Raw genomic sequence first — 23,536 nt, forward strand, 5'->3', positions numbered from 1 at the left:
GGGGAAAGAAACATCTTTAGAAGGAGAAAATTTTAATAAGGAAAGAAGCTAATACAGCTAAACCAAGTGAGAACTTGGTTTAGTAATGACAAGTATGCTTGGGCTATTAATAACTTTAGCAAGCTCTTAGGCTTAATTCTACTCTGATGGATCCTGATGTTGAGAACCCAGCCCCTCAAGAGATGGAGCCTTCGGGAAATAACTAGGCTTAGGTGAGATCACAAGTGCAAGGTGCTCAAGATAGGATTAGTATTACTCAAAGTGGCACTAGAACGCTCACACTCTCTCTTCGCCACGTGAGGACACAAACAGAAGGCAGCTAGCTGTCTACAAGCCAGAAGGACCTCATAAGAGTCCACCCTGGCTGGAATGCTGGACTTGGACTTCACATCCTCCACCACTGAGAAGTGGACTTTTGTTGTTGAAGCCACCCAGACTACAGTGTTCTGTTATGTCAGCCCAAGCAGACTGAAATAAGGAAACAGTGTGTCAGGCAGTACCTCCTCAGCTGTTCGATTGCTGTGACGTTGGTAGGTGAGGGAAGACAGGCTCAGCAGGTGGGTCTTTGTTACCAGGGGATCAAGGCAGTGATCAGCATTCTCTTCAGTGGGTGAGGCCATTAGGTGGACAGTCACCTGACTCAGGTCACTCACCATCTGGGTAACACTCCACTCAGAGATAAGGCGCCGCATCACTGTGCCTGCTGAGAAGAGGCACACAGAGCCCATGAAGATGGAACAGAAAGACAGTGTGAGATGAAGGGAGAAGGGGGATGGGACCAGGCTAGAGGGCACAGAGGGTCTTTGAAGCTACCTTGAGGTATGAGCCGCTGAGTTCCCCGAGTGAAGACGTGGCCCTGACTGCATTCAATTTGGATGCCCCGCTGCTGCGCAAATGAGGCCCAATAATGCACCTGGCAATGAGAGTGTAATCCTCAATAAAAGATGTCAGGAGAGAGATGATTAAAAGACCCATTCTGAGAAAATAAGGAAAGCAGGGAAGAAAAGTGACAATAGGGCCTGACCTGAAGCTGAGGAAAAAGTGCAGTGTAGGAAAGCTGCTTGTAGTGCTGGCCAAGTTTCTTCTTGCTTGGTTTCAGGTTATTGAAGAGCTTTCCCCTGCAGATAGGCCTGGTGACACTAGTCCAGGTGGCCCAGAAGTTCTGCATCCATCGTAGGGTACTACTGTATAGCAGAATTCGGGGCTGAGACATGGCTGTAAAGGAAAGGACAGACACTTCTCAGATGTAGCTGAAACACAGAGGTGAAGCTAAAGCCTTCCCTAGCTTCAGGTTTTAGAGGGTTAAAATCCCACACAACACCCAGCCTCAGCATCTGACAATGTCCGCCTCTGTCTTTTAAGGCTCTATAATCTCTCTTTATTTCTACCTACTACTGTGATCTGTTTGTCTGTGTTTCCCCAAAATTCATACACTGAAATCCTAACCCCCAAGAGTACCAAGAGGTGGGCCTGTGGGATGTGATCATAAAACAAGGGCAGACACTTCCAGAGAAGGATTGATGCCCTTGTAGAAGAGGACCAAGGGACCACTTTGGCTCCTTCCACCACATGAGATGCAGCAAGAAGGCGCCTTCTATAAACAAGTTCTCACCAAACACCAAATCTGTCGGCCCCCTGATGTGGGTGCTTCCCAAACTCCACAGATATGAGAAATATGTGTCTGTTTACAAATCATTGAGTTTATACTGATTATTGTTTTAGCAGCCCGAAAAAAACTTGAGTAAGCCTCTCTGAAAAAAGACACTGTAACCCACATTCTCCCTTGCCTTTTCCTGTCTCTTCCCCAGCAGGTCCAGCCCTCCCTCCCTATTGCCCCAAGTCAAGTCTTACTCCCGCTATGCTGAGTCAGGTCCATCCTGATGGAGAGGTTGAGGTTCTCAGAGCGGAAAGCCCGGTAGGAATCATGCAGCTGCCCCAGAGGCACCTCTGGCAGGAACTCGGGGGCCCTCAGGGTGACACCGTGGTGATCATGTGGGTTCCCATGGCACAGCCAGTGCAGGTCCAGGGTCATGCAGAGCTCAGGCAGGTGAAGGAAGCAGCAGTCGTCATACCTGCCCCACAACAGAACCCCAGCCCTCAGTGACACAGTCCTTTGCTTCCCCGAGGCTCTTCTACTCTCCTTCTCGGGGACCCCATCCAGCTGGGCACCACCTGTCACTCCACTCACTTAGAAGCTGTTCGCACGTTGATATCCAAGTCACCTTTGAACACAAACTGACCAGGCTTCCAGTGAAAAGACAGGTGGCTCCATTCCCAGTGCATATTTTCAGTTGTGTTGTATGGATCCTATAAACCATGCCAAAATACCTGGTGAGATATGGGTATTCCCCCATGTGTTGGACAGGTCCCAACCTTACCATCCTCATGAGAAAACAACACATGGGACCCCTTACCTCAGTAGCCAGCTGGTGCAAGTTCGCCTGTTCAATGTCCATGTGCCAGTCTCCATGTAAGATGAGACGGCTCTTGTCCCACCAGGGCAAGGGTGGGCTGGGATCAGCAGAAGGCTTAGTCAAGAGGTCCACACATTGGCCAATTAAGGTCCAAGCTGGATCCCAGCATGGACCCCACACCACTGTATACTGGAAGATTTCTGCTGCATAGAAGAACAAAGGCTATATAGTGTGTCACATGACTCCACCCATCTCTTTCCTTCACTCCAGAATACCTCAGCTTACATCCCTCCATCATCTCAAACATCCCTCAACCAAACCAACCAACCAGCCTTTTTTACTCACAGTGGAAGTCATGGTAGAACTTCAGTGGGGGCATGTTCCTCTCTACTACCACATTGCCCCATGGAAGCCCCAAGCGCAGGACTTGACGTCGACGGGAGCAAGGCTGACCACTCTGCTCAGTGCCCACAAGTCGACCTGTCAGCCGCCAGTCACGGATCTCAAACAGGTAGCGAGGATAGTCTCTGATCCGAACTTATATTACAAGGGAGATACACACTGGTTATTCTGAGGCTGGCCTGGCACTCTCAGGCATCTGTTTTTTTCTCTCCATCAGTTTTACCCACCCATATTTATAAAATCAACTGAGAGGACAAGGGCAGCTGGCAGCTGAGCTGAGAAAGGGCACAGAGACCCTGGAATAGAAGATAAGGGGCACAGCACTGAGTACCAAGAGCCACAACAGCCTTGAAGATGACTGCGTTAGTTGTTCCTTTATTTCAGCCAAGCAGTTTCAGTGCAAAATTCAGGAACAAAGAAAAGGAAGGGAGTCCACCCATCCTACTCCACCCATCCCAAGACAGCCACAGTTCCCAATATAGCCTCACTCCTCTGTCCTCACTCAGGGAACTCCCTGAAGCTCAAAGGGCAACAAACATCAGGCTCTGAATGCAAAGAGAAGCACTACTTACCCAGAAAGGCCTTGACACTGCACTTGAGCATGCGACACCACTGGATAACAAGATCCATCCCCTCAGAAGGAAAAGGGCTGCCTGGGTCGAGCTCTCTAACCTGTTCTATCACACGCTCAGGCCCGTGAAAGGAGGCATCTGCCAGAGCCACCAGCTCTAGCCCTGCCAGGCTCCAAGTGAGCAGTGCCCGACGCATGGGTGTGTTGCCATAGAGACGACGGGAACGCTGGATGTAAATTTCAATGTTTTTGCGTTCCAAAGAGGCATAGAGTTCCTCAATTTTGCGGGCTGGCAGGAGCTCCCCATGCTGTTTCCGAAGGGCAGCCACTTTGGCGTCCAGCAGTTGCAGCCTCTTGGCACTCTCCTTACTCTCATCCTTCATCAGTTCATAGTTATCATGGAGTTTCACCTCAAAGATGTCATCCAGGAAAACCCAAGAGAAGTGCTGAACCTTTAACAGTAGATCAGGGGGAAGTGGAGCAGAGCCTGGAGAGGCCCATGCATGAGTCCCTCGGTGCAGCCCCTTCAACCACTTCTGAACTCCCACGGCCTCATCCAGAGTGCAGGAGAAGTCATACTGGTAAGGAAACTCCACTGACACTGAACCAAGGGAGAGGAGCCAAACCCGGTTGCGCAGGGTCTGGAGGGCAGGAAAGGGGTTCCGGTGGAGAATCATCTCTTCCAACTCAGGCAGAAGCTGGACCTCCACCTCTTTGAAATTGAAGATGTTATTGCCGTCAAAGCCAGCAGCCAGTTCAGGGCAGTAAGCCTGCAGCGACCCTCCATGTCGGCTCAGTGACACACTCTCTGCAGCCAGGGTGATGAACTTGTCCTCTGCCACAAAAGCTGTCAGCTTGGCTGTGCTCACTTCCAGTGTTAGTTTTAGCAGCCTCTTTGGAGGAACTGGCTCAGGTGGATGGTCTCCTGCCTCCGACATGGACTCTGGAACCTCGAGTGCAAAGGATGGAACAGCCTTGGGGAGCATGGTGGTCCTCAGGAGGTCTCGGCACTGCAGAGCCGCCAAGCCATGCTGGTACAGGTACATGTGATCTGAGGGGCTCCAGAGTAAGGTCAGCCCTGCGCCACACTGGACCTGCAGGGAGCAACAGGAAAAGACCCGTCCATTATCATGCCCCAGCCAGGCAGAGACAGCCACACATGGCCCAAGAACAATCTCCACCCAGCCTTCTTGAATAACCACAAACTACTGTCTTGCTTTGCTACCCTTACCACTAATATGCTGAACTAAAGGTTGTTATTCACCTTACACTTACACTTTCTTTTTAAGTTTTCCTTAATCATATTTTACCATCTGAGAATACTGGCCATATGTTTTAATTCTTTGGTATCTATCGCAGCACATCAAGTATATACAGCATGTACTCAATAATTCACTTGGCTTTATGTTTCTACTCATGAATCACCTTTTTACAAACCCCAGAATGTCTGATAACCACTGTGATCTGAAAGGCTTATGAATGGACTCTCAACTTAACTCTTGAACAGTATAATAAAAAGCACTAATCACATAGGTCAACACAACAGCTGACTGAGGTGACAGTATGCCTCAAGGAAGCAAGCAGAACCTCCATCAGCTTCAAAAACAGTTTTGATAATCTAAGTGGACAGAGTAAATTAAAATTTCAGGGCAGAAAATTCAAGTTATGGCCTCTAAAGAGGAAGTTCCTCAGTTTCCCAAGGAATGTGAATTCTAAAAAATGGGAAAACACAGCCTGTTCCTAGGGAGGTCTCAGGCCCACCTGCTACACAGGGAATAAAGGTACGAAGAAATTTCTCAAAAAGCACCATCATCCCAGGCCTGGTGTGGTAGCCAAGTGGCTAAAGTCCTCGCCTTGAACGTGCTAGGATCCCATATAAGTGCCAGTTTGTGTCCCGGCAGCCCCACTTCCCATCCAGCTCCCTGCTTGTGGCCTGGGAAAGCAGTCGAGGACGGCCCAAAGCCTTGGAATTCTACACCCGTGTAGGAGACCTGGAAGAGACTCTTGGCTTCAGATCGGCTCGGCTCAGCTCAGCTTCAGCTGTTGCGTCCACTTGGGGAGTAAATCTACTGACAGAAGATCTTCCTCTCTGTATATCTAACTTTCCAATAAAAATAAAATAAATCTTAAAACAAAAAAAAGTGCCATTGTCTCTACTTTCAGATCTCTTCTAGCCTGTTCATATTCTCATAAGCTAAATGCTTCCATAAAATGACACTAGAGCATCATTTACTTTTTAAAAATTTAATCTGTTTTTAAAATTTTTTTATCATTAGTTTTTTTTTCTAAGATTGATTTTATTTATTTTTATTGGAAAGACAGATTTACAGAGGAGAGACAAACAGATAAGACCTTCCATCAGCTGGTTAACTTCCCAGATAGCCACAATACCCAGAGCTGAGCCAATCCAAAGCCAAGCGCCTCCACCAGGTCTCTCCTGCAGGATCTCAAGGCTTTTCCACTGCTTTCCCAGACCATAAGTAGAAAGCTGGATGGAAAGTAGAGCAGCTGGGACAGGAACAGGCACCCATATGAGATCCTGGTGCTTTTAGGAGGAGTAAATTGAGCCATCACACAGCGCCCATACTAAACCATTATTTAAAACTAAAAGAAGCCCGGCAGCGTGGCCTAGCGGCTAAAGTCCTCGCCTTGAAAGCCCCGGGATCCCATATGGGCGCCAGTTCTAATCCTAGCAGCTCCACTTCCCATCCAGCTCCCTGCTTGTGGCCTGGGAAAGCAGTCGAGGATGGCCCAATGCATTGGGACCCTGCACCCGCGTGGGAGACACCAGAAGAGGTTCCTGGTTCCCGGCTTCGGATTGGCACAGCACTGGCCGTTGTGGCTCACTTGGGGAGTGGAACATCGGATGGAAGATCTTCCTCTCTGTCTCTCCTCCTCTCTGTATATCTGACTTTGTAATAAAATAAATAAATCTTAAAACCTAAAAGAAAAAACAGATTTTTCAGATACATAGTGAACAAAAATTTTTTTCTTAAGAGAAAGTGAGCTCCCATTTGCTAGTTCACTTTCCCAAATGTCCACAATGATCAGGGCTAAGCCAGGAGCCAGGAACTCAATCACTAAGCCATCACTGTAGAGTCTGCTTTGGTAGGTAGGGTCAGGAGCCAGAATCAGAGCCGACTAATGAACTCAGGCAATATTCTTTTACAGGATGCATGTGTCTTAACTGGCACTTTAACTGCTGGGCTAAACACTCACCACCCCTGAAATATTTATAACAAATTATATGTATCTGTTCTTCAAAATAATCCTAGAGCCTAGATGGAGTATAACTTAGACCAATTGGTCTTTAACTTGTGATTATTGAACCTGGGTACATGGAAGCTCATGTATTTTCTCTCTAGGTATAAATATATTTTAAATTTCATTGTAAAAATTAAAAATGTAAGAAGCGCACCCAGCGCGATAGTGTGGTGGTTGGGGTCCTCGCCTTGAACGCATCAGGAACCCATATGGGCGCCAGTTCTAATCCCGGGGGCCCCGCTTCCCATCCAGCTCCCTGCTTGTGGCCTGGGAGGGCCGTCGAGGACCGCCCAAGACCTTGGGACCCTGAACCCGTGTGGGAGACCCCGAGGAGCTCCTGGCACCTGGCTTCAGATTGGCTCAGCTCCAGCTGTTGCAGCCACTTGGGAAGTGAACTATCGGACTGAAGATCTTTCTCTCTGTCTCTCCTCCTCTCTGTATATCTGCCTTTCCAATAAAGATAAATGAATCTTTTTTTTTATTGCATGTCATTTTATGACATCGTTTCATAGGCTCTGAGGTTTCCTTAACCCCTCCCCGTTACCTTCCTCCCATGGTGGGTTACTCTACCTTATTGCAGTATTATAGTTCAAATCCAGTCATGCTTCTTTCATTACAAGCATGTACCATGCATAGAGTCCAGCATCTTACTGTCCAGATAAATTCAACAGTTTCTTGGGGAGACCATCTCTGGTCTAAAAGCAGAGCTGGCAGAATATCGTCCCGACCAATTAAAAGCCATAACATAACATCAACAACAGTTTACAACATTATGGAGATAACTGACATGATATTGAGTGACTGATATGTTAGAAAATACAAGTTCTTAACCACATCCTGTGACTACTTCATTGACATTTCAATTTTAGTTTATATACAACCGGCTTCTATCCACCTTAAAATGGCTATAGGATACTATTCATCTGTCTCATGTCTATTTTCATTTTTGTATTTAGCAGTTTATTGTATTGAAGCATAATTTTTACTGAACTTGGCAGATTTTAGGATAGTCCAAACTGGCTTATAACTTTAACAAGGCATATGTCAACAGTTGAGGCACAGAACAGTTTTAGGAGGGGTGTGCAGAGAAATCTTCAATTCTCCAGTGAGGAGTAACTTATTTTCATGTCCTACCTAGTAAGGTATATGTGAGTCCCCGCTGACCATTTCCTGTCTGGTTCTAAGCTTTCCTTACTGTACATCTATTCTAATTTTTTTGTTGTTGTTTTGTTTCGTTTCGTTTTTTTGGGGGGAAATAAATAAATCTTTAAAAAAAATGTAAGAAGCAAGTCTGCCTTCCATGAAGTGAGCATTATGGCGAGAGTAACAAAGACTGAGAAAGGCCTTAAGACAAGAAGAGCCCAGCATGGTCCCACCATGATTACCTCCAGGGAACGGATGCTGCTGTGGTAGGTGAGGGAGAGCATGGAGAGGCTGAGCACTGGAGTGGGGATGTTAGGGGCTTTGCAACAAGGCTGCATCTTCTCCGTGACCGACTTCACCAGGGCAAGCACAAGTCCTTGAATCCCCACCGTGGAGGTCTCGGCACTGCCCAGGACAGTCAGTGTGTCCAGTCGCAATTCTGAAGCACCTAACACCCAGAAGTCAGGTCAACATTGGTGCCCAGCTCTCAGTCCTCCCTTTCTTTTTCCCTTTACACTAGCTAACTCCTCATGAGGCAAGTTTACCTCTCATTTATTAAGGAAATTTTCCCTTTCCCATCTGAACCTAACTAGATCTAACAGAGCCAAAGTTATCTAACTCCTACAGACTACACAGGGTTATATCATTTAGATCTCCAGATGAGCTGGATGATTTAGACTGCTAGATGATCATTCATGTCACTGAAACTGTACACACAGGCAATAAAAAGCTACATGGGTTTCATTTTTCTCAACCACATCAAAGTTAAGACCTTTTCTTATGGCCTACTTAATATCTGCCTTTCATAAGCCATTAGGACACATCAAGAAGCCCAAGAGTTATGCAACATTTCCAGCATCTCAGGCCCTTAATTTATTGATTTATTTGAAAGGCAGACAGCTGGAGTAAGATGAGAGCTCTTATCTATTAGTTCAACCTCCAGAGATGCCTGCAATGACCAAGACCGGGCTAAACTAAGACTGGAGCCAGGAACTCCATCTACAGGGACTGAACATCACCACAGCCTCCCCGGATGTGAATTAGCATGAATTCGGAATCAGAGGCCAGAGCCAGAACCCAAACACTCTGATATGGGACTTGGGCATCTCAACTACTATGCTAAATGCCTGCCCCTTGTGCCTCTAATTAAAAAAATACCCAGATAATCAGCTTCACGTCAAATAAGTACAGACTAAACCAGAATAATCTGCTTTAGTTATACATTATCCACATCAGAATACACCCACTAACTCTACTTACCAACCAACGCTGAAAGAGTGAACAAGTTCATGTCTTCCACCTTCAAGTCCACCTTCCACAGTAATGACACACATTCTGCAAACGAAGATTCTCTAGAGACAGCTGACTTCCCAGATGGTGGATGCATGAAGGATAAGATACGAGACAGGCACTGGGCACAGGTATCCGACGTTTCTACCTGAAGTCCTCGGATAGTACAGTCAAGAAAGAGGGTATCTGACTGGGTGCTGGACAGGCTCAGAGGCTGATTATAGCTACCCTACAAAAGAAGCAGAGGAACCCACTGGGAGTGGCCATACAGTTCTGTTAACACTCTGACGCATCGTCTGCTGCAAACAGGGAGCTCAGGACTCAGAAGCATAAAATGAAGAAGCTGTGTGGGCCATGTTCACCCAGCACCCCACCTACGTGTAGTGTGAAGGAGTCCAGGACAAGCGCCTCACCCCACACATGCATATTAGGTGGGTGTGGTGCCCGCTGAATGTGGGAGTCACTGCCCACACGCCAGCAGAGGTGGTCCACAGTTAGAACGCCTCGCTGGTGGATGCTCTGTGGCCTGAGGTGCTGGTAATCTGAGGGAAAGAGGGGAAAGGAACGTTTTATGGAGCCACTGTGCCTATCAACTGGCCCTGATTCCGCTAAGGGACAGATTCCTGTTCCTCCATTCACAGAGCCTTACCCAGAGAGATGGAATTGAATCCCAAGGCAAAAGGTGGTGTATCTCCAAGCTGAATGGAAATGTTGACATTGGAAATGGAGGTGCTAAAGATGATGGGAGCCAAGATCTGGGGAAAGGTCCTACACAGAAACAAGACAAGATGGTTTGGCAAGGAAACCACGGCAGCTTATCATGAAAGATCCCTGAAGTTCTCAAAATCAGGTTGAGAATTCAAGAGTTTTGTGATTCTTAGGAAGGGATACAACTTAGAAAATAAAACGCTCAAGTCATCAGTTTGCTGCTAGTCCCATGGCAATGTGGAGTTAACATCAGAAAGGTTTTAGGTGAAAACATATCAAATTGCCATTTTCATAGTCAAACATGGTGACTATCTGCAATATCATTTGATTTTACCTAATAACCAACAGGCATCACTTCCAAACCATTAACCTTCAGGTCTTGGTGCCATACATGCAAGCACTCAAAACCGGACATGGCACTGCAACCTTAAAATACAACGCAGGCAAGACATTCGTTACCCTTTATGTTCAGTTCAACAAATGTTTATTTAGTACAAGGCAAGGGCTGGGCACTGAGGACACAGTAATGAAGAGGACACGATCCTGTCACCAAGGAATTTAGTCTAATGGGGAAGACAGATAAAATAGGATTGCCACTGAGACTAAGATTTGGGAAAACCAAACAATCAAAGACATATTCAACACAAGATGCATCAGACCAAGAGAACTGTCCTGCTAAGACGGTAGTTGGAAAAGACTAAACTGACCTTTCTTTCCTTTGCTGCTGAACAGGTGAACCGGATCCCTGCATCTCCAGTGCAAGCATGTGCAGCCAGTGTGAGAACTCCTGGTGCCGGTAGTGAATGATGCAAGTGTTCAGAAGCAGAGAGGCTGAGAGGTCAATGGTGGTCACCTAGAACGGAGAAGATCAGAACTGTGGGCTTGAACTCCATGTCATTATTTCCTAACAGTGAGGCAGAGGGCAGAAAGAATGATTCGTCACAGTCCACGGTCATCTCATACCTGCACATTAGCCTTGAGGGAGTTGAGGCAGACAATGCGCTGGCGACTCTGGGACAGCAACAGTCCATCTATAAGAGGGAAGAGGCGGGATCAGAGCACTGAGAAGGTGAGAGGTAAAATGAAGAGAGGGTCGCGGGCAGGCAGAGATCAAGATGGCTAGCAACATGGTGATTTGGGGCTATTTTCTCAATAGATTCCCTCCTCCTCCCCCCCAACTACACTGACATCCAACTTAGACCATATGGGCCACAAACAGTCTCAGCCTGCCATTCCTTCAGCATTAACACCCGCCCATGAACCTTCCAACAGGAGTTCTGTGCTCATCTGTGTCATGTCAGAGTTGGCTGTGAAGCTTCGCAGGGGCAGCTGATCCTCATCCCGATGGTACAGGAAACGCAGCAGCTTCAATGTCCAAGTTAGATGCCTGGACCAGAGACACTCTGGCTCAGAAAGACATGGAATGCCATTCCCTCTTCCTATTTCCCCAAAGACAAGCTCAGAGCCGCTATTGGGCTGCTTATGGAGATTTTAGCATATACAGATCCTGCTATCACTGTCCACACCTCTGTCAGGAGAGACCTCACCTCTTTTGACTATTCATGGACAATACCACACTTGTGTTTTCCATCTTCACCTCGACCTGGTCTGGGAGCTGCTGGAGCAAGTATAGGCCAGGCAGAGCTGGCTCAGCCAAGTTCTCTGTCACCTCTGAAACAGGAATAAGTAACATGAGAACCATCAGTTCCTAACACTCTCATTCCTCCAAAATGCCCTGCCTTCTTTGGCAAACTCCCCCACATAAACTAGGCTAATCACATGTCAAATCCAGGCAACGAGGCAAATATCCCCCAGAGAACCAGGCATCTGCTGTATGCCTTCCCTGGACTCTAAAAACATCACAGTACTGGAAGCAGATTATTACAGATATTACAGAATACAGACTTTAGGGCCGAATCCTTTAAACCCTCATTTTGCTAGTGACTTGACTTGCCAGCAAATATACGACTTCAGTGAAGTTACCTAATTGTTCTAGGCTTCAGCTTCCTTACTGGTGAAATGCTGAGGATTCAGTGATAAAATGTACATAAAACACACAGCACAGGTACGATTTTTGAGAGGTACTCACAAATATTAGTTCTTCACTCAGCACAAGCAAATACTCTATTATCTTTGCCTATCCTCAGGTTCAAAGACCGTGGTGATTAACTCACACCTATATGAGCAGTGAAACCACTTGGCTAAGAATAATGCAGCCAAGAAGTCCAATGACCAGGTCTTTACCTGAACTGGGAGCAGCTTTGGATGCCAGGCTGGAGCCCTGGCGCAACAGCTGACTATGGAAGAGGCCTTCGTGCAGTTCAGCATGCAGTGTCCACACATCCACGGAGATGACTTTTAGATGCCAACTACTGATGCATACCTCCAGACATAGGTCCAGGGCCAGTGAGAGCTCCACCAGACAGGTGTCTTCCTGCAGGGAGAATAAGCTTTTAAGAAGCACACAGGGAGTTTGAGGTCAAAATACAGTGATCTACAACACTGTCACCTTGCGGCAACTCCACAGGAACACAGAATCTTGACTGTGTGCCTGGATACCTTCAGACCTTATGCTCGGGAGGAAAGCAGGCACCTGAAGGACCAGGGCATACTCACCAACTGACCACTCTTCAGAACTTTGCTGTTGATCTTAGATAAGCTCACTTTACAGATAAGTCTGGGGGAAAAAAAAAGATTAAGGCCACTAGGCCCATCCCCTCATTGTTTACATCCCTGTCTAGCTCTGTTGGCTAAAAGGAACAAGACAAGCAGAAAGACTTAATCTTAGCCACTCCTAGAATTATACAGAGTGAGAACCTGATACTCCAATAAGCAGGCCCTGACATCCGCCTACCCTGAAACAACTCTGAGGCAAGAATGAGACCACCAAGCCCTCTCTTCTCAATGCTTACCTTTTCCCATCACTGTCCAAAAGAAATTTGCTTCTACTCATCTGGATATGCCACAAGGACTCAGAGGTAGCCACTTTGAGAACCATGATATTTATAGCATCTACATGGATGGAGAATAGCTAGAAGGAACAAGGATGAACAATGATTAACTTCAAGGCATCACCTTTCCTTCTCATCATTATTTGCCCAGAATAGAAAAATCCACCCACAATTTCAAAGCCTACTATCCCAGAGTACCGTCCAGGAGAGCGGAAGAAGCTGTCTTACTTGGCAGAAGATCTTCAGTAAGGATGGGCTGAAGGACAGCTCTTTCTGATCCACCCCAGTCCTCTGGGAGAACGGGGCAGCCAGGCCAGACACCTTGTGCAGGTCCGTTCTGATACGCACTTCTCCAAAGCACAACGCCACATAGTGTCTGCCCAGAAGAGAAACTCCACTGGCACCAGCTCCATCCCTCCCACTGGAGTCTCCTGCCCCGCTCCACCCCCTCCCCAACATCCATTCCCCTAGCTCCCGGGAAATACAAGATATTCTCATAGCAGTAATCCAGTATGTTGTCTCCCAAGTTAATGGCACCCAGGCTGTCAGGGAGATTCTAGCAAGAAACCACCTCCCCCTCCGGGCTGTGAGTTCTCAGCAGAAAAACCTCATTCTCAAATCCCAACGTCAAAACATTCTGCAAGAGGAGAAGCGAGGATAGAGGGTACTCACGGTAGATCATGACTGAAGAGTTTACTGGAAATCCACAGGTTATCAATCTCCTAAAACAGTACAGCAGAAAGCTTTGAACACCCCCTACCCCTGTCCCACCTCAAGTAAGCAAAGAGCAGCCTGACAACCCATTCTGGGCCCCAAGAGAAGCGGTGCTATGGGTTCCTTCTCTAAATCTATCCCATTCCACTTCCACTTCTCTGCTTGGCACTCCCAATCTTGCTCAGTATTTCTCCTTTATGGTATCTTTTACAGGTGTTGCCATGTTTCTCCCTCTTGAATCAGAGCAGTAAGCACTTCTGTTTCCTGTTATCTCTCCTCTGTGCTTGACTCCTCCATCTGCCTTGCGTGCCCTGCAACATTCCGTGACCCAGAACCATCTTCTACTCAACAAGCTGCAACAACCCCAGTGTTCCTCTACTGGCTCTAATCATCTCAGCATGAGACATGGCAAGGATGAGGTTAACCAGAGAAGCTAACCAGGATCTTTTTCTTTTTTTTCAAAGGAAATTAAAAGCTGAAATTCAGCTGGATCGACCCCTCGCAAACATCAAGAGCGTTTCCCAAAGCTCACCACTGTTTGCTGGTGCTGCTGAAACTTAAGACTGACATTCTGGATCCAAAAAAAGCGGAAGGAGCCAATCTTTAATTCCGCCTGCAGCTTGCGCTGACACCAACTGGTGGCCAATCGGACCAGAAGCCACCTGCCAAAAAAAAAAAAAAAAAAAAAGAATTCCCCGAGTTCGCAAGACCCTCCCCCAATGATGGCTTCCCTCACTGCTTATTGAACTCAGAAGACCTCGCAAAACTGGATCCTCTGGACAACTCTCCAGTGTCCCCAAGTTACCTCTGACACACACACACACACACACGCATCAGGACCCTGGCCTCCAACTGACCAACTCCACCCTCCAAGCTGGGCACGAAGGAAGCCATCTCTCAATTCAGCAGGAACATGATTGGTAGGAAAAAAAAAAAAAAAAAGAGGACCCCCCCCCAAAGGAGTCAATCACCCCGACTATCAGATCCGACCATGTTACCACCACTGAGGTCACTGTTTCCACCAACACCCCCTCCCACCTGCAGACAGGTGTGCCCGGGGCCGGCACTGAGAGGTCACCCTTGGCCCGGTCAAATGCCGCTCTCCGGCCTCCGCTCCCCAGGGCGGGGCTACCGGGACAGGCAGGGACGTGCGAAGGTAAAACGGGGACCAGCATAGGCCCCTACCTCCCATCTATTCGGTACCGGCCTCACCACGTCCACAGGCCTCGCCCGCTCCCGAGCCCCACCCTCGAATCACAACCTATTCCGGGGCTTGGGTCGCAAGCCCAAGGCAAGACACCCCCACAACCTAGCCGCGCGCCCTCTGCTCGGCCCCCTTCCCGCGCCTCTGCCCAGCGCGCGCCCCCTCCTCAATCTCTTTTCCTTTCCCCCGCCCCCAACCTCCCTCTGCCGTGGGCGGAAGCCCCTCACCGGCCTAGAAGGAGGGCGCTAAGCGCAACCAGCAACAAGACCAGCAGCGCGGTGAGGCGCAGAGTCATTTAGGTCCGGGTCCGGCCCGGGCCGACCCCGGCCCCCGCCATGCCGGGCCCCGACGCCGGAATCCCGCAGCGCCGCCGCGGGCCGACCAGCCGCGCGCGCAGGGGCGACGCTGGACGAGGAAGCGTTGGTGCGCGCGCGCGCTCCGCCCCCTGACTGCCCGCCAGCCAGCCAGCGGAGGGCCCTCCGCGCCCCGCCCGACGCCCGCGGTGCCCGGGGGACGACCGGCTGCTTGCGCAAAGTGAGGGAGCGGCTCTGGGCGGGGGGAGCCGACCGCGAGCTGACACGCCCCGCCCTGGACTCGCCCTGGACGCACCCCTACAGAGCCCGGAACTGCGGAGGGCTGGAGTCCGCACCTGCTCCCTGGACTCGCCCTGGACCTGGCTGACTCATTTCGGCTTCAAAACACACTTCCTGGAGGCGGGGGGTGGGGTGGGAAGGGCCCGGGAAGTGTGGTTACCGTCGGACTGGATGCTTAGGGCCGGAACTCAGGATTCCGAGCGGGTTTGTACCCCGAGTTGAAGGAGTAGCATTCCATCTAACTTTAGCGTCCAGTATGAAACCCAAGAAGTAATTGCAAGATCTCAGAAATCTTACGTCACTGCATTCACAAGAGGAACCTGTGAGTTTTTCATTTATTTACTGTATGGATACTGCCCCGGTCAATTCAAATGCATTGATTGACCTTTGATGAGAGAAATTCAACGTTTTTGCTACACTTAACAAGAACTGGATCCTGGGAGTGGTGGGAAGGGAGGGGTGGAGGCAGTGGTGGTGTCTGGGAGGCAAAGTGTTCATTACAGAAACTAGAGAATTCCAGGTCACGGTCAGCCTTGCTGGCTTCCTGCTCTCGGTAACACAAGGGACCTGGACAGATATGTCCTTTAGAATTGCTGATTGCTACGGATTAAAATCTGAAGGATCTCATATCATACAGTACTAGCTAAAGAAATCAAAGCATGAGGATTTGAAATTAACTATTTAAATTATCAGGTCCCTTGGCTGTCCTGTCCTCCTGCACATAAGCACCCTTCCAGATTGTCTCCTGAAGGGCGCCCTCATGGAAAGCACCTGCTGTTCAGAGTTGCTCTGCCTCCTCAGCCTGATTCCTTCACTAGCTCCTGCTCAGTCATTTTCCATCTCCTGGGCCCTACCCTTCCCCTCCTCCCCTTTCAAGGTCACACTCAATTCAGCAGTGTCTGTCTGGGTCCTCTTTACATCAGGGGGTGTGCTTCACTTTCCTTAATTGTTTTGTCCCATCTGTTTACTTTATTCACCTGATGGTCCCACCACTTCTTTCTTTCTCCCTACACTGTTACCATTGCCAATCCCTGCAATCTCACAGCCTGAACTGTAGATGTGATTTCACTGATCTTTCTGGAGAGATTTCAAAACCAAAGTGAAGAGAGGCAGAGATGGGGCCCAATTTGTTTCTGATCTCTGTTGACTGAGATCACAGCTCCTTTATGAAAGAGACCAAGTGTTCATATCCTAAAACATGTTTGGGGCCCGGCGGCGTGGCCTAGCGGCTAAAGTCCTTGCCTTACACAACCCGGGATCCCATATGGGCCCCAGTTCTAATCCTGGCAGCTCCACTTCCTATCCAGCTCCCTGCTTGTGGCCTGGGAAAGCAGTTGAGGACGACCCAATGCTTTGGGACCCTGCACCCGCGTAGGAAACCGGGAAGAGGTTCCTGGTTCCCAGCTTCAGATTGGCACAGCACAGGCCATTGTAGTCACTTGGGGAGTGAATCATCGGACGGAAGATCTTCCTCTCTGTCTCTCCTCCTCTCTGTATATCTGACTTTGTAATAAAAATAAATAAATCTTTAAAAAAAAATGTTTGGCACAGAACCTGTTAGATCTAAATATTTAGAATTAACAACATTAAAGCAAACAGAAGGGAAAAAAAACTTGCTAGTCACTAAAATTTCAGCAGGTGGCAGTCATCCTACTCACCATTACAGGGTTGAAGGATATAAGGGTATAGCAGGGACATCTTTTCAACAGTGTCCCTATGTTTATCCCAGAACAGCAGTCATCTTCTAACACTTAAGAACAATTATTCACTTGTAAAAAAGAGTGAGATTCACACACAGCAGGACTCCTATCTCAAAATAAACTCAGCTTTTTTGTTAGTCATTGGAGAAGCTATAACATAAACCTTGTAATATTCTGTGACCAGTAAACAAGGTAGCATTTGCAGTGAATAAATGGCACCTCTTCCTTCCACCCTTTCTCCCTTTTCTCCTCTGATCCTTGGTTATTTACTATGCTGCTTTTTTTCAAGGGTCTCTTAAGTCACAAGTCTAAAATACAAAGATGAGGTGCTGAGGTGGTGGGGATGGGGAGAGTGCAGGAACACTAAAGTGGAGAAGGAAACAGTACAGCTAATAAACGACAGTGATGTGACCAGCAAGAAATTTCCCACTTTATCAGTTTTGGGAAGAAACAACAGAAAAGTCACACACACATTAACAATCCATGATGCTGACATCTGAAGAGTAAATATTTCCCGACTCCCTCAGTTTGTTTTAGACACAGGAAGAACAAACATCTGCCCCTCACCGAGTCCTCAAAAAGAGCCGACCCAAGTCTGGGAGCAACTGATTCAGCTGTGAAGCTCCCCAGGTGGCCACCATCCAGAGTGCATGTCCTAGAGGACAGGGGACGCAGCCGCTGTGTCCATGAACACTGTGTGGCGAGAGGCTCAACACCTCCAGACTCAGAGCTCAGCATGGTGGGCTTCCGCCTTCAGCAGCTCGCTGGGCTTCATGAAGATGCCCTCCATGGCTTTCCAGTAGTTGTTCGGGCTTGCCTGGGCCATGCCATGAACTTCTTTTTGTCCGCTGATGGGACGACCATATTGCTCCCCTGTGACAGACAGCAGGACTTCCGTGGATGAATGCTTGAACCGCACCTCCCCGTCTCTCACCCAGTAGGGCCCGTTACAGAGCACAGTCCAGTCATCCAGATAGTCGCCTTCCCCTTCCTCACCGAATGCACTCACTTCCTGGAAACACAGAAGGGACAGTATTACCACGGCTGAAGCACAGACCAAAGGGAATGGGGTAGGCAAAGCAGCCGAGCAGGTTGAAGGCTCTGCTTGGGACACCCACACCCCCTGTGGAAGTGTCTGGTTCGAATCCCGCCTCCAGTCCCAATCCAGCTTGCGGCTAATATATACCCTGAGAGGTTGCAGGTGATGGGCCAAGCATGGATGCAATTCCTGGCTCCTGGCTCCTGGCTTTGGCTGGACTCAGCTCTAGCTAGCGTAGCTATTTGCGAAGTCTCTATTTCTCCTCTCTCTGTCACTCTACCTTTGAAATAAATAATGACATTTTTAAGAAAAACATACTTTTTTTTTTTTTAATTAAATGGGCTCTGGAGATGGGTAGACCTTGAATCTCAGTTGAGTCCTTTCCTGTATTCTTCCTGGCCGTATCCCCAGTGATAAACGGGAAGAATCAACTGTGATGGAAAATGTTCACCAAGCAAAGTGCAACAGGTATTCCACAATCCACTGCTCATCTAAATATCACGGTTCTTAAAACCAAAAACTTCTTAAAGATTGATTTATCCAAGGGTCAGCACTGTGCCACAGTCAAGTTAAGCCACTGTATGCAGCGTCAGCATCCCATATGTGTGTTGATTTGAAGCCCAGCCCTGGCTATTGCAGCTACCTGAAGAATAAAACAGCAGATTAAAGATTTCTCTAGGGCCCAGTGTGGGTTCCTAGCAGCTAAAGTCCTCACCTTTATGTGCCAGGATCCCATATGGGCACCAGTTCTAATCCCGGTGGTCCCATTTCCCATCCAGCTCCCTGCTTGTGGCCTGGGAAAGCAACTGAAGATGGCCCAAAGCCTTGGGACCCTGCATCCATGTGGGAGACCTGGAAGAAGCTTCTGGCTCCTGGCTTCAGATTGGCTCAGCTCCAGCTGTTTCAGTCACTTGGGAAGTGAATCATTGGACAGAAGCTCCTCCTCTCTGTATATCTGACTTCCAATAAAAATAAATAAATATTCAAACAATAAAAAAAGATTTCTCTAACATTGCCTTTCAAATTAGTAAACAAAAATAAAGATTTATTTGAAAGACAGATGTATAGAGAAAAGAGATCCTCTATCCACTGGTTTACTCCCCACATGGCCACAAAGGCCAGGGTAGATCTAGGCCAAGACAAGGACCCAGGAGCTGCATGTAGTTCTCACGTGGGTGCAAGGGCCCAAGAACCTGGGTCACCATCTGCAGCCTTCCCAGGCACCTTAGCAGGGAGCTGAGCAGTTGGAACAGTTGGGAGGCACACTGGTGCTCATATCAGGGTGGTGCTACAGGCAGTGATTTAACACACTATACCACAGTGCCAACCCCAAGACAAATGTTTCATACAGAAAAAACTCAAGTAAATTAAGCACATAGTCCACTCTCAAGTTGGAGCAGCCTAAGTCTCTGCTCTGTAAGCATGGCCTATGCATGACTTCCTTCAAAAGACTACAATATGGAAAGGAGGAAAACAAAGAGTAACTTTAAAGAAGTCGAAGACACTACTTGACTCTGGTAACCCAGGGCAGCATCCAGTCAGATTCTGTAGACAGCACATTGATGAGCATAGCACTTGCCCTTGGTGATCTTCCTCCCTGTACTCCATTAAGCCCAGTGAAACCATGAGGAAAACATCAGCCAAATTCCAGCAGAGGGCTATGGTCTTCATCTATCTGAGCTGCTTGATAATGTACAATGAATAGAGGTTTATTGCGGAGCTCACAATCCTGGCGGCCACGAAGTACAAACAACACAACACTCACAGCCACCCCTGGCTGTATCGTTAAGTTGAAAGGGCAAGGGCTTCATGGAGAGGGGGTGTGTGTGTGTAATGAAGAGGCCGACTCCAGTGAGGCCATACTCTTCGCTAACAACCCCCTTCTCCTGAGAATGCATTTTTGGAGGACTAAAATCGCCCTGAGAGCACTCAGTCTCTCTATGCTCTAGTCACCTCTTTAATTATTATTTTTTTTCCCTAGTCATCTCTTAAAGACCCCACCATTTCTATATGACATCGGGAACCAAACTTCTATCAGAGGAGCCATCAGGGGACACTGTCACCACATCCAATCTGATAAAGTATCCTACAATACAATGGATCCCGTACTCCTCAAAACTGAGCAAGTCAGGGTCCTGGTGCTGTTGTGACAGCAATGTGAAGTCACTGTCTGCAACACTGGCATCTTGGATTAGCCTGAGCATGCGTGCAAATCCTGGCTGTTCTGCTTCCAAACCAGTCCAATCTAACCCCTGTTAACATGCCTGAGAAGATAAAAGAAGATGGCTCAAGTGCTTGGGACCCCGCCACCTACTCTGGGAGACCCAGATAGAGATTAAGCTTGTATGTTCTTAGACAATGTGCATCATTGATGATCTAGAATAAACATAGTATTGTACAATGTTGAATCTATCTAGTTTAGTTATATCAAAATTATCATAAATGTAAGGAGTGACTCAGTGCAAACCCTTAAGATTGACCCGACCATCCTGGACCGAGCACCACCTTGAATACCTTCTTACCCAGCATTACCTTAAATCCCCTAGGTATGGTCCCAATAAGGCCCACTTGCCTAAGTAAGCCCTGTGCCCCCAATCCCTGTACTTTATGATCCCTACACCTAATGGTTCTGCTCCAGCAATGCCCAAGACATTTATCCCTGGTGGCCACCTACAGCTGCATCTGGCATCTGCCAATCCCTGACCCAGCAACCCCATACCCACCTCGTGGCTATAGAGGTGCCTTTCCTTTCTCCACTCCCACCATGCTCTCTCTGCCACAGCTTTCCCTCTGCCCTTCCCTTCGAAATAAAGGCCTCTTATGTGGTTCACTTTTGCTTACTATGTCTGGTGTTGTGGTGAGGTAGGCAGCTAGTTCAGGATCATGGGCTTGGAAGCCACCCCACCACCACCATCTAGGTGTTCCCTCCTGCCCACCTGTGATCATCTGGAACTTCAGAGGGGCAGTACTGCCTTGTTGCATAACTGCTCCCCTCACAAGCCCCTATAATGGCTCATGATAAGGAGGGGCTCACTCTCTTCATCCTGTGCTTCCATTGCTCTGGCACTCTGACTCTTGGCCAGGACAGACTCTGAGGACAGGTATCCCCTGCATGTATTCCTCACCCTCTGTTCACTGCTTCGGCGGGACAGTAAAGATAAGCTAAGATGCTTTGTATTTCTAATTTGTGTACTATAAGGAGTTCCAGGAGAGGTGGAGCCTAGCAGTAGTGGAATGTGAGCAGAGAAGCCAGGGAAAGGTGAATGTCTGCAGCTTTGTAAATGTGTCCAGGTTATTTGTTGTATATCTCTCAGGATAGCTTATATTGTTGGAGAAGCTTGGACATAGGTCTTCAGCTTAACGGATGGACTTCAGGGTAAAGACCATTTGTTCCTCTTGTGGTTACAACTGATTGGACTTGTGACTTGCTGTTTCTAGTGTGCTCTGTTATCATCAAGCTTGATTAATAAGGACTCCTTAATAAACTTTAGACTTGTTTGGCATGACCCTGTAACAGTGTCTTGGGTTTGTGGTGAGAATAGCTAATAATAAATGATGGTGGATTTCACTAATAAAGAAAAGTAGGATGGTACTGTTAAGGTAAGAATTAAGTTTTGATTCACAAAATTCCAGTTTTCTAAAACCATTCATATCAGTGTTGTCATCCTAAAAGTATGGATGATGGCCACAGTATAGTTTAATAAACTCATTTCTCCATTAAGCATCTTCTTGTTGTCTGTATGATCAATCCTGACACTGCATGGAAAAGAACATCCACACCTGGAAAAGAAAGACGTCTGAGCCCAGTTGGACCATGTCGAACAGTAGTGGCCCCTGGATGCTAGCTCACCTGGTTGCCGGAAAGAGGTGAGGTGAAGTGGTGACTATGGAGGTTTCGGCCAGTGTTGACATGTGTCAGCCGGATAAGCTGGCCACATTTGATGGGGGTTCCTCTCTCACACACCGTGGCTGTCTTCCCTCGCACTCGCCAGTAACTGTTACTGTCATCCACAGAGGTCACACCTGTCACTGACTGCTGCCCGCTACCTGCAGTAAAAAAAAGTAAGTGCAATCTGACCCTCTCACTCTCCCCTATGGTCAATGACGTGCCCTGTCATAAAGCAGGTATGGACAGGTATGCAGTCAACACTAAGTTTGGCAATATTTTTTCTTCTACAGCATTAAGATATTTATGAAAAATCCTAAATGTGACTAGTATTATTTATTATATGAAAAACAGTAGAGTTGGTCCTATCAAAACACTAGAAACATAAATTAGTACAGTTTTTGGAAGTACAGGCCATGTTTACCTACATACACATACTCCAGGATTACTAGCCTAGGGAGTCCCTAGAACATGCTGAGTATATAATTTTAGAAGGGTACTTTCAGAACTTAAGGGAGGGGTCAATGTTGTGATATAGCAGGTTATGCCACTGTCTTCAAAGCCAGTATCCCATACAGAAGTGATGGCTGCTCCACTTTTGTTCCAGCCCACAGCTAATGTCATGAGAAAGCAGTGGAGGAGGGACCAAGTTCTTGGGCCCCTGCATCCTCATAGGAGACCTGGAGAAAGCTGCAGGCTCCTGCCTTCAGAATGGTCCAGCCTCTGCTGCTGGGGAAATCTGGGGAGTGAACCAGCAGATGGAATATCTTTCCCTCTTTCTGCCTTTTCAAGTAGATAAATCCCTGCACCTTCGCAAACCCCTATGACCTTTCCTGGGACACCCCTCCTGTCCACAGGTCCCTGTGACCCTCCCTGGGGCACCATTCCCCTCCACAGGCCCCTGTGATACTCCCCCCACACCTTTCATCTCTACAGACCCCCAAGACCCTCCCCAGCGGACCCCTCACCTCAGCAATACCCCATGACCCTCGCCAGGACACCCTCCCCTGGGCAGGCCCCCACGATCCTCCCCTGGACACGCCTCCCCTCCACAATACCCCACGACCCTCCCCTGGACACGCCTCCCCTCCGCAGGCCCCCACGACCCTCCCCAGGGCACCCCTCACCTCCACAGGCCCCCACGACCCTCCCCTGGACACGCCTCCCCACCGCACGCCCCGGCGGCCGAACCAGGTATCCCGCCGCACCTGATCCATAGCGCACGTCATGGGAGTGCAATCGGACGTTGTGCCGCGTGTTGAGAAGCTTCACCACAGATCCGCAAGTAACCACAGCCAGACCGGACGCCCCGACAGCGCTCCACAGGCCCCCGAACACCAGGAGCGACACCACAGCCATCCTCACCCGGCAGCCGAGCCCCGCAGGCTTCCAGGAAACCTCAGTCCCTCCCCGGAACCGGAACCACAGCGAGAAGGAAGTGAGAGCGCTCCACTCGGAGCTCTAGAGTTCCTCTGACTGCCGCGGCCTGAGGAGCGCTCCGGGCCGGGTTCCTCGGCACTCCTCGAGCCCGGGGTCGGGGTCGGGGTCGCAGCAGGGCCGGCGGGGATTCCGCGACGGCCGGTTTCCTGCTCCGCCAGGAGCGGCCCGCCCACTCCCAGTGACAGGGGGCCGGAAGTGACGCCGCACGTCGACGCGG

The 23,536-nt window shown here is 48.6% G+C and overlaps 2 protein-coding genes across 5 annotated transcripts in view; both read right to left on the bottom strand.

Moving 5' to 3' along the window:
• The window catches only part of BLTP2 (bridge-like lipid transfer protein family member 2), a 31,202-nt gene extending 16,093 nt beyond the window's left edge, over positions 1–15,109 (bottom strand). For 3 of the 4 annotated variants that reach the window (XR_009246901.1, XM_058675573.1, XM_058675574.1), the window contains exons 1-23: positions 14,889–15,109; positions 13,990–14,119; positions 13,416–13,465; positions 12,942–13,119; positions 12,705–12,823; positions 12,409–12,469; positions 12,037–12,226; positions 11,340–11,463; positions 11,055–11,179; positions 10,756–10,823; positions 10,500–10,645; positions 9,734–9,852; positions 9,463–9,626; positions 9,055–9,313; positions 8,037–8,242; positions 3,389–4,481; positions 2,760–2,951; positions 2,415–2,617; positions 2,189–2,307; positions 1,852–2,072; positions 1,025–1,215; positions 814–913; positions 501–703 (exon numbers count right to left, since the gene is read on the bottom strand). Coding sequence is in view for 3 of the 4 variants with exons in the window: in XM_058675573.1 (XP_058531556.1) it covers positions 501–703; positions 814–913; positions 1,025–1,215; positions 1,852–2,072; positions 2,189–2,307; positions 2,415–2,617; positions 2,760–2,951; positions 3,389–4,481; positions 8,037–8,242; positions 9,055–9,313; positions 9,463–9,626; positions 9,734–9,852; positions 10,500–10,645; positions 10,756–10,823; positions 11,055–11,179; positions 11,340–11,463; positions 12,037–12,226; positions 12,409–12,469; positions 12,705–12,823; positions 12,942–13,119; positions 13,416–13,465; positions 13,990–14,119; positions 14,889–14,956 (4,329 nt within the window). In the remaining variant the exon portion in view is untranslated. The remainder of the gene's footprint in view (positions 1–500; positions 704–813; positions 914–1,024; positions 1,216–1,851; positions 2,073–2,188; positions 2,308–2,414; positions 2,618–2,759; positions 2,952–3,388; positions 4,482–8,036; positions 8,243–9,054; positions 9,314–9,462; positions 9,627–9,733; positions 9,853–10,499; positions 10,646–10,755; positions 10,824–11,054; positions 11,180–11,339; positions 11,464–12,036; positions 12,227–12,408; positions 12,470–12,704; positions 12,824–12,941; positions 13,120–13,415; positions 13,466–13,989; positions 14,120–14,888) is intronic. The other variant, XM_058675575.1, reaches the window with a different exon arrangement.
• A 2,253-nt stretch (positions 15,110–17,362) lies between these two features.
• On the bottom strand, positions 17,363–23,521 carry SDF2 (stromal cell derived factor 2). The gene is made up of 3 exons (XM_004593913.3): positions 23,088–23,521; positions 21,844–22,040; positions 17,363–17,966 (listed from the first exon to the last, which is right to left on the bottom strand). The coding sequence occupies exons 1-3, from the start codon at positions 23,236–23,238 to the stop codon at positions 17,679–17,681; spliced, it is 636 nt and encodes a 211-aa protein (XP_004593970.1). The 5' UTR covers positions 23,239–23,521; the 3' UTR covers positions 17,363–17,678.
• Positions 23,522–23,536: the final 15 nt, after the last annotated feature.

This window comes from Ochotona princeps, chromosome 17, assembly GCF_030435755.1.
Source record: "Ochotona princeps isolate mOchPri1 chromosome 17, mOchPri1.hap1, whole genome shotgun sequence".
Classification (NCBI taxonomy): Eukaryota; Metazoa; Chordata; class Mammalia; order Lagomorpha; family Ochotonidae; genus Ochotona; species Ochotona princeps.

Excerpts from the sequence above, each read along its gene's own strand:
- SDF2 (XM_004593913.3), bottom strand. The coding sequence starts at position 23,238 with ATGGCTGTGGTGTCGCTCCTGGTGTTCGGGGGCCTGTGGAGCGCTGTC. Across the intron at positions 22,041-23,087 it reads TGACGTGCGCTATGGATCAG|GTAGCGGGCAGCAGTCAGTG; the intron begins GTGCGGCGGGAT and ends TTTTTACTGCAG. Across the intron at positions 17,967-21,843 it reads CACCTCTTTCCGGCAACCAG|GAAGTGAGTGCATTCGGTGA; the intron begins GTGAGCTAGCAT and ends CTGTGTTTCCAG.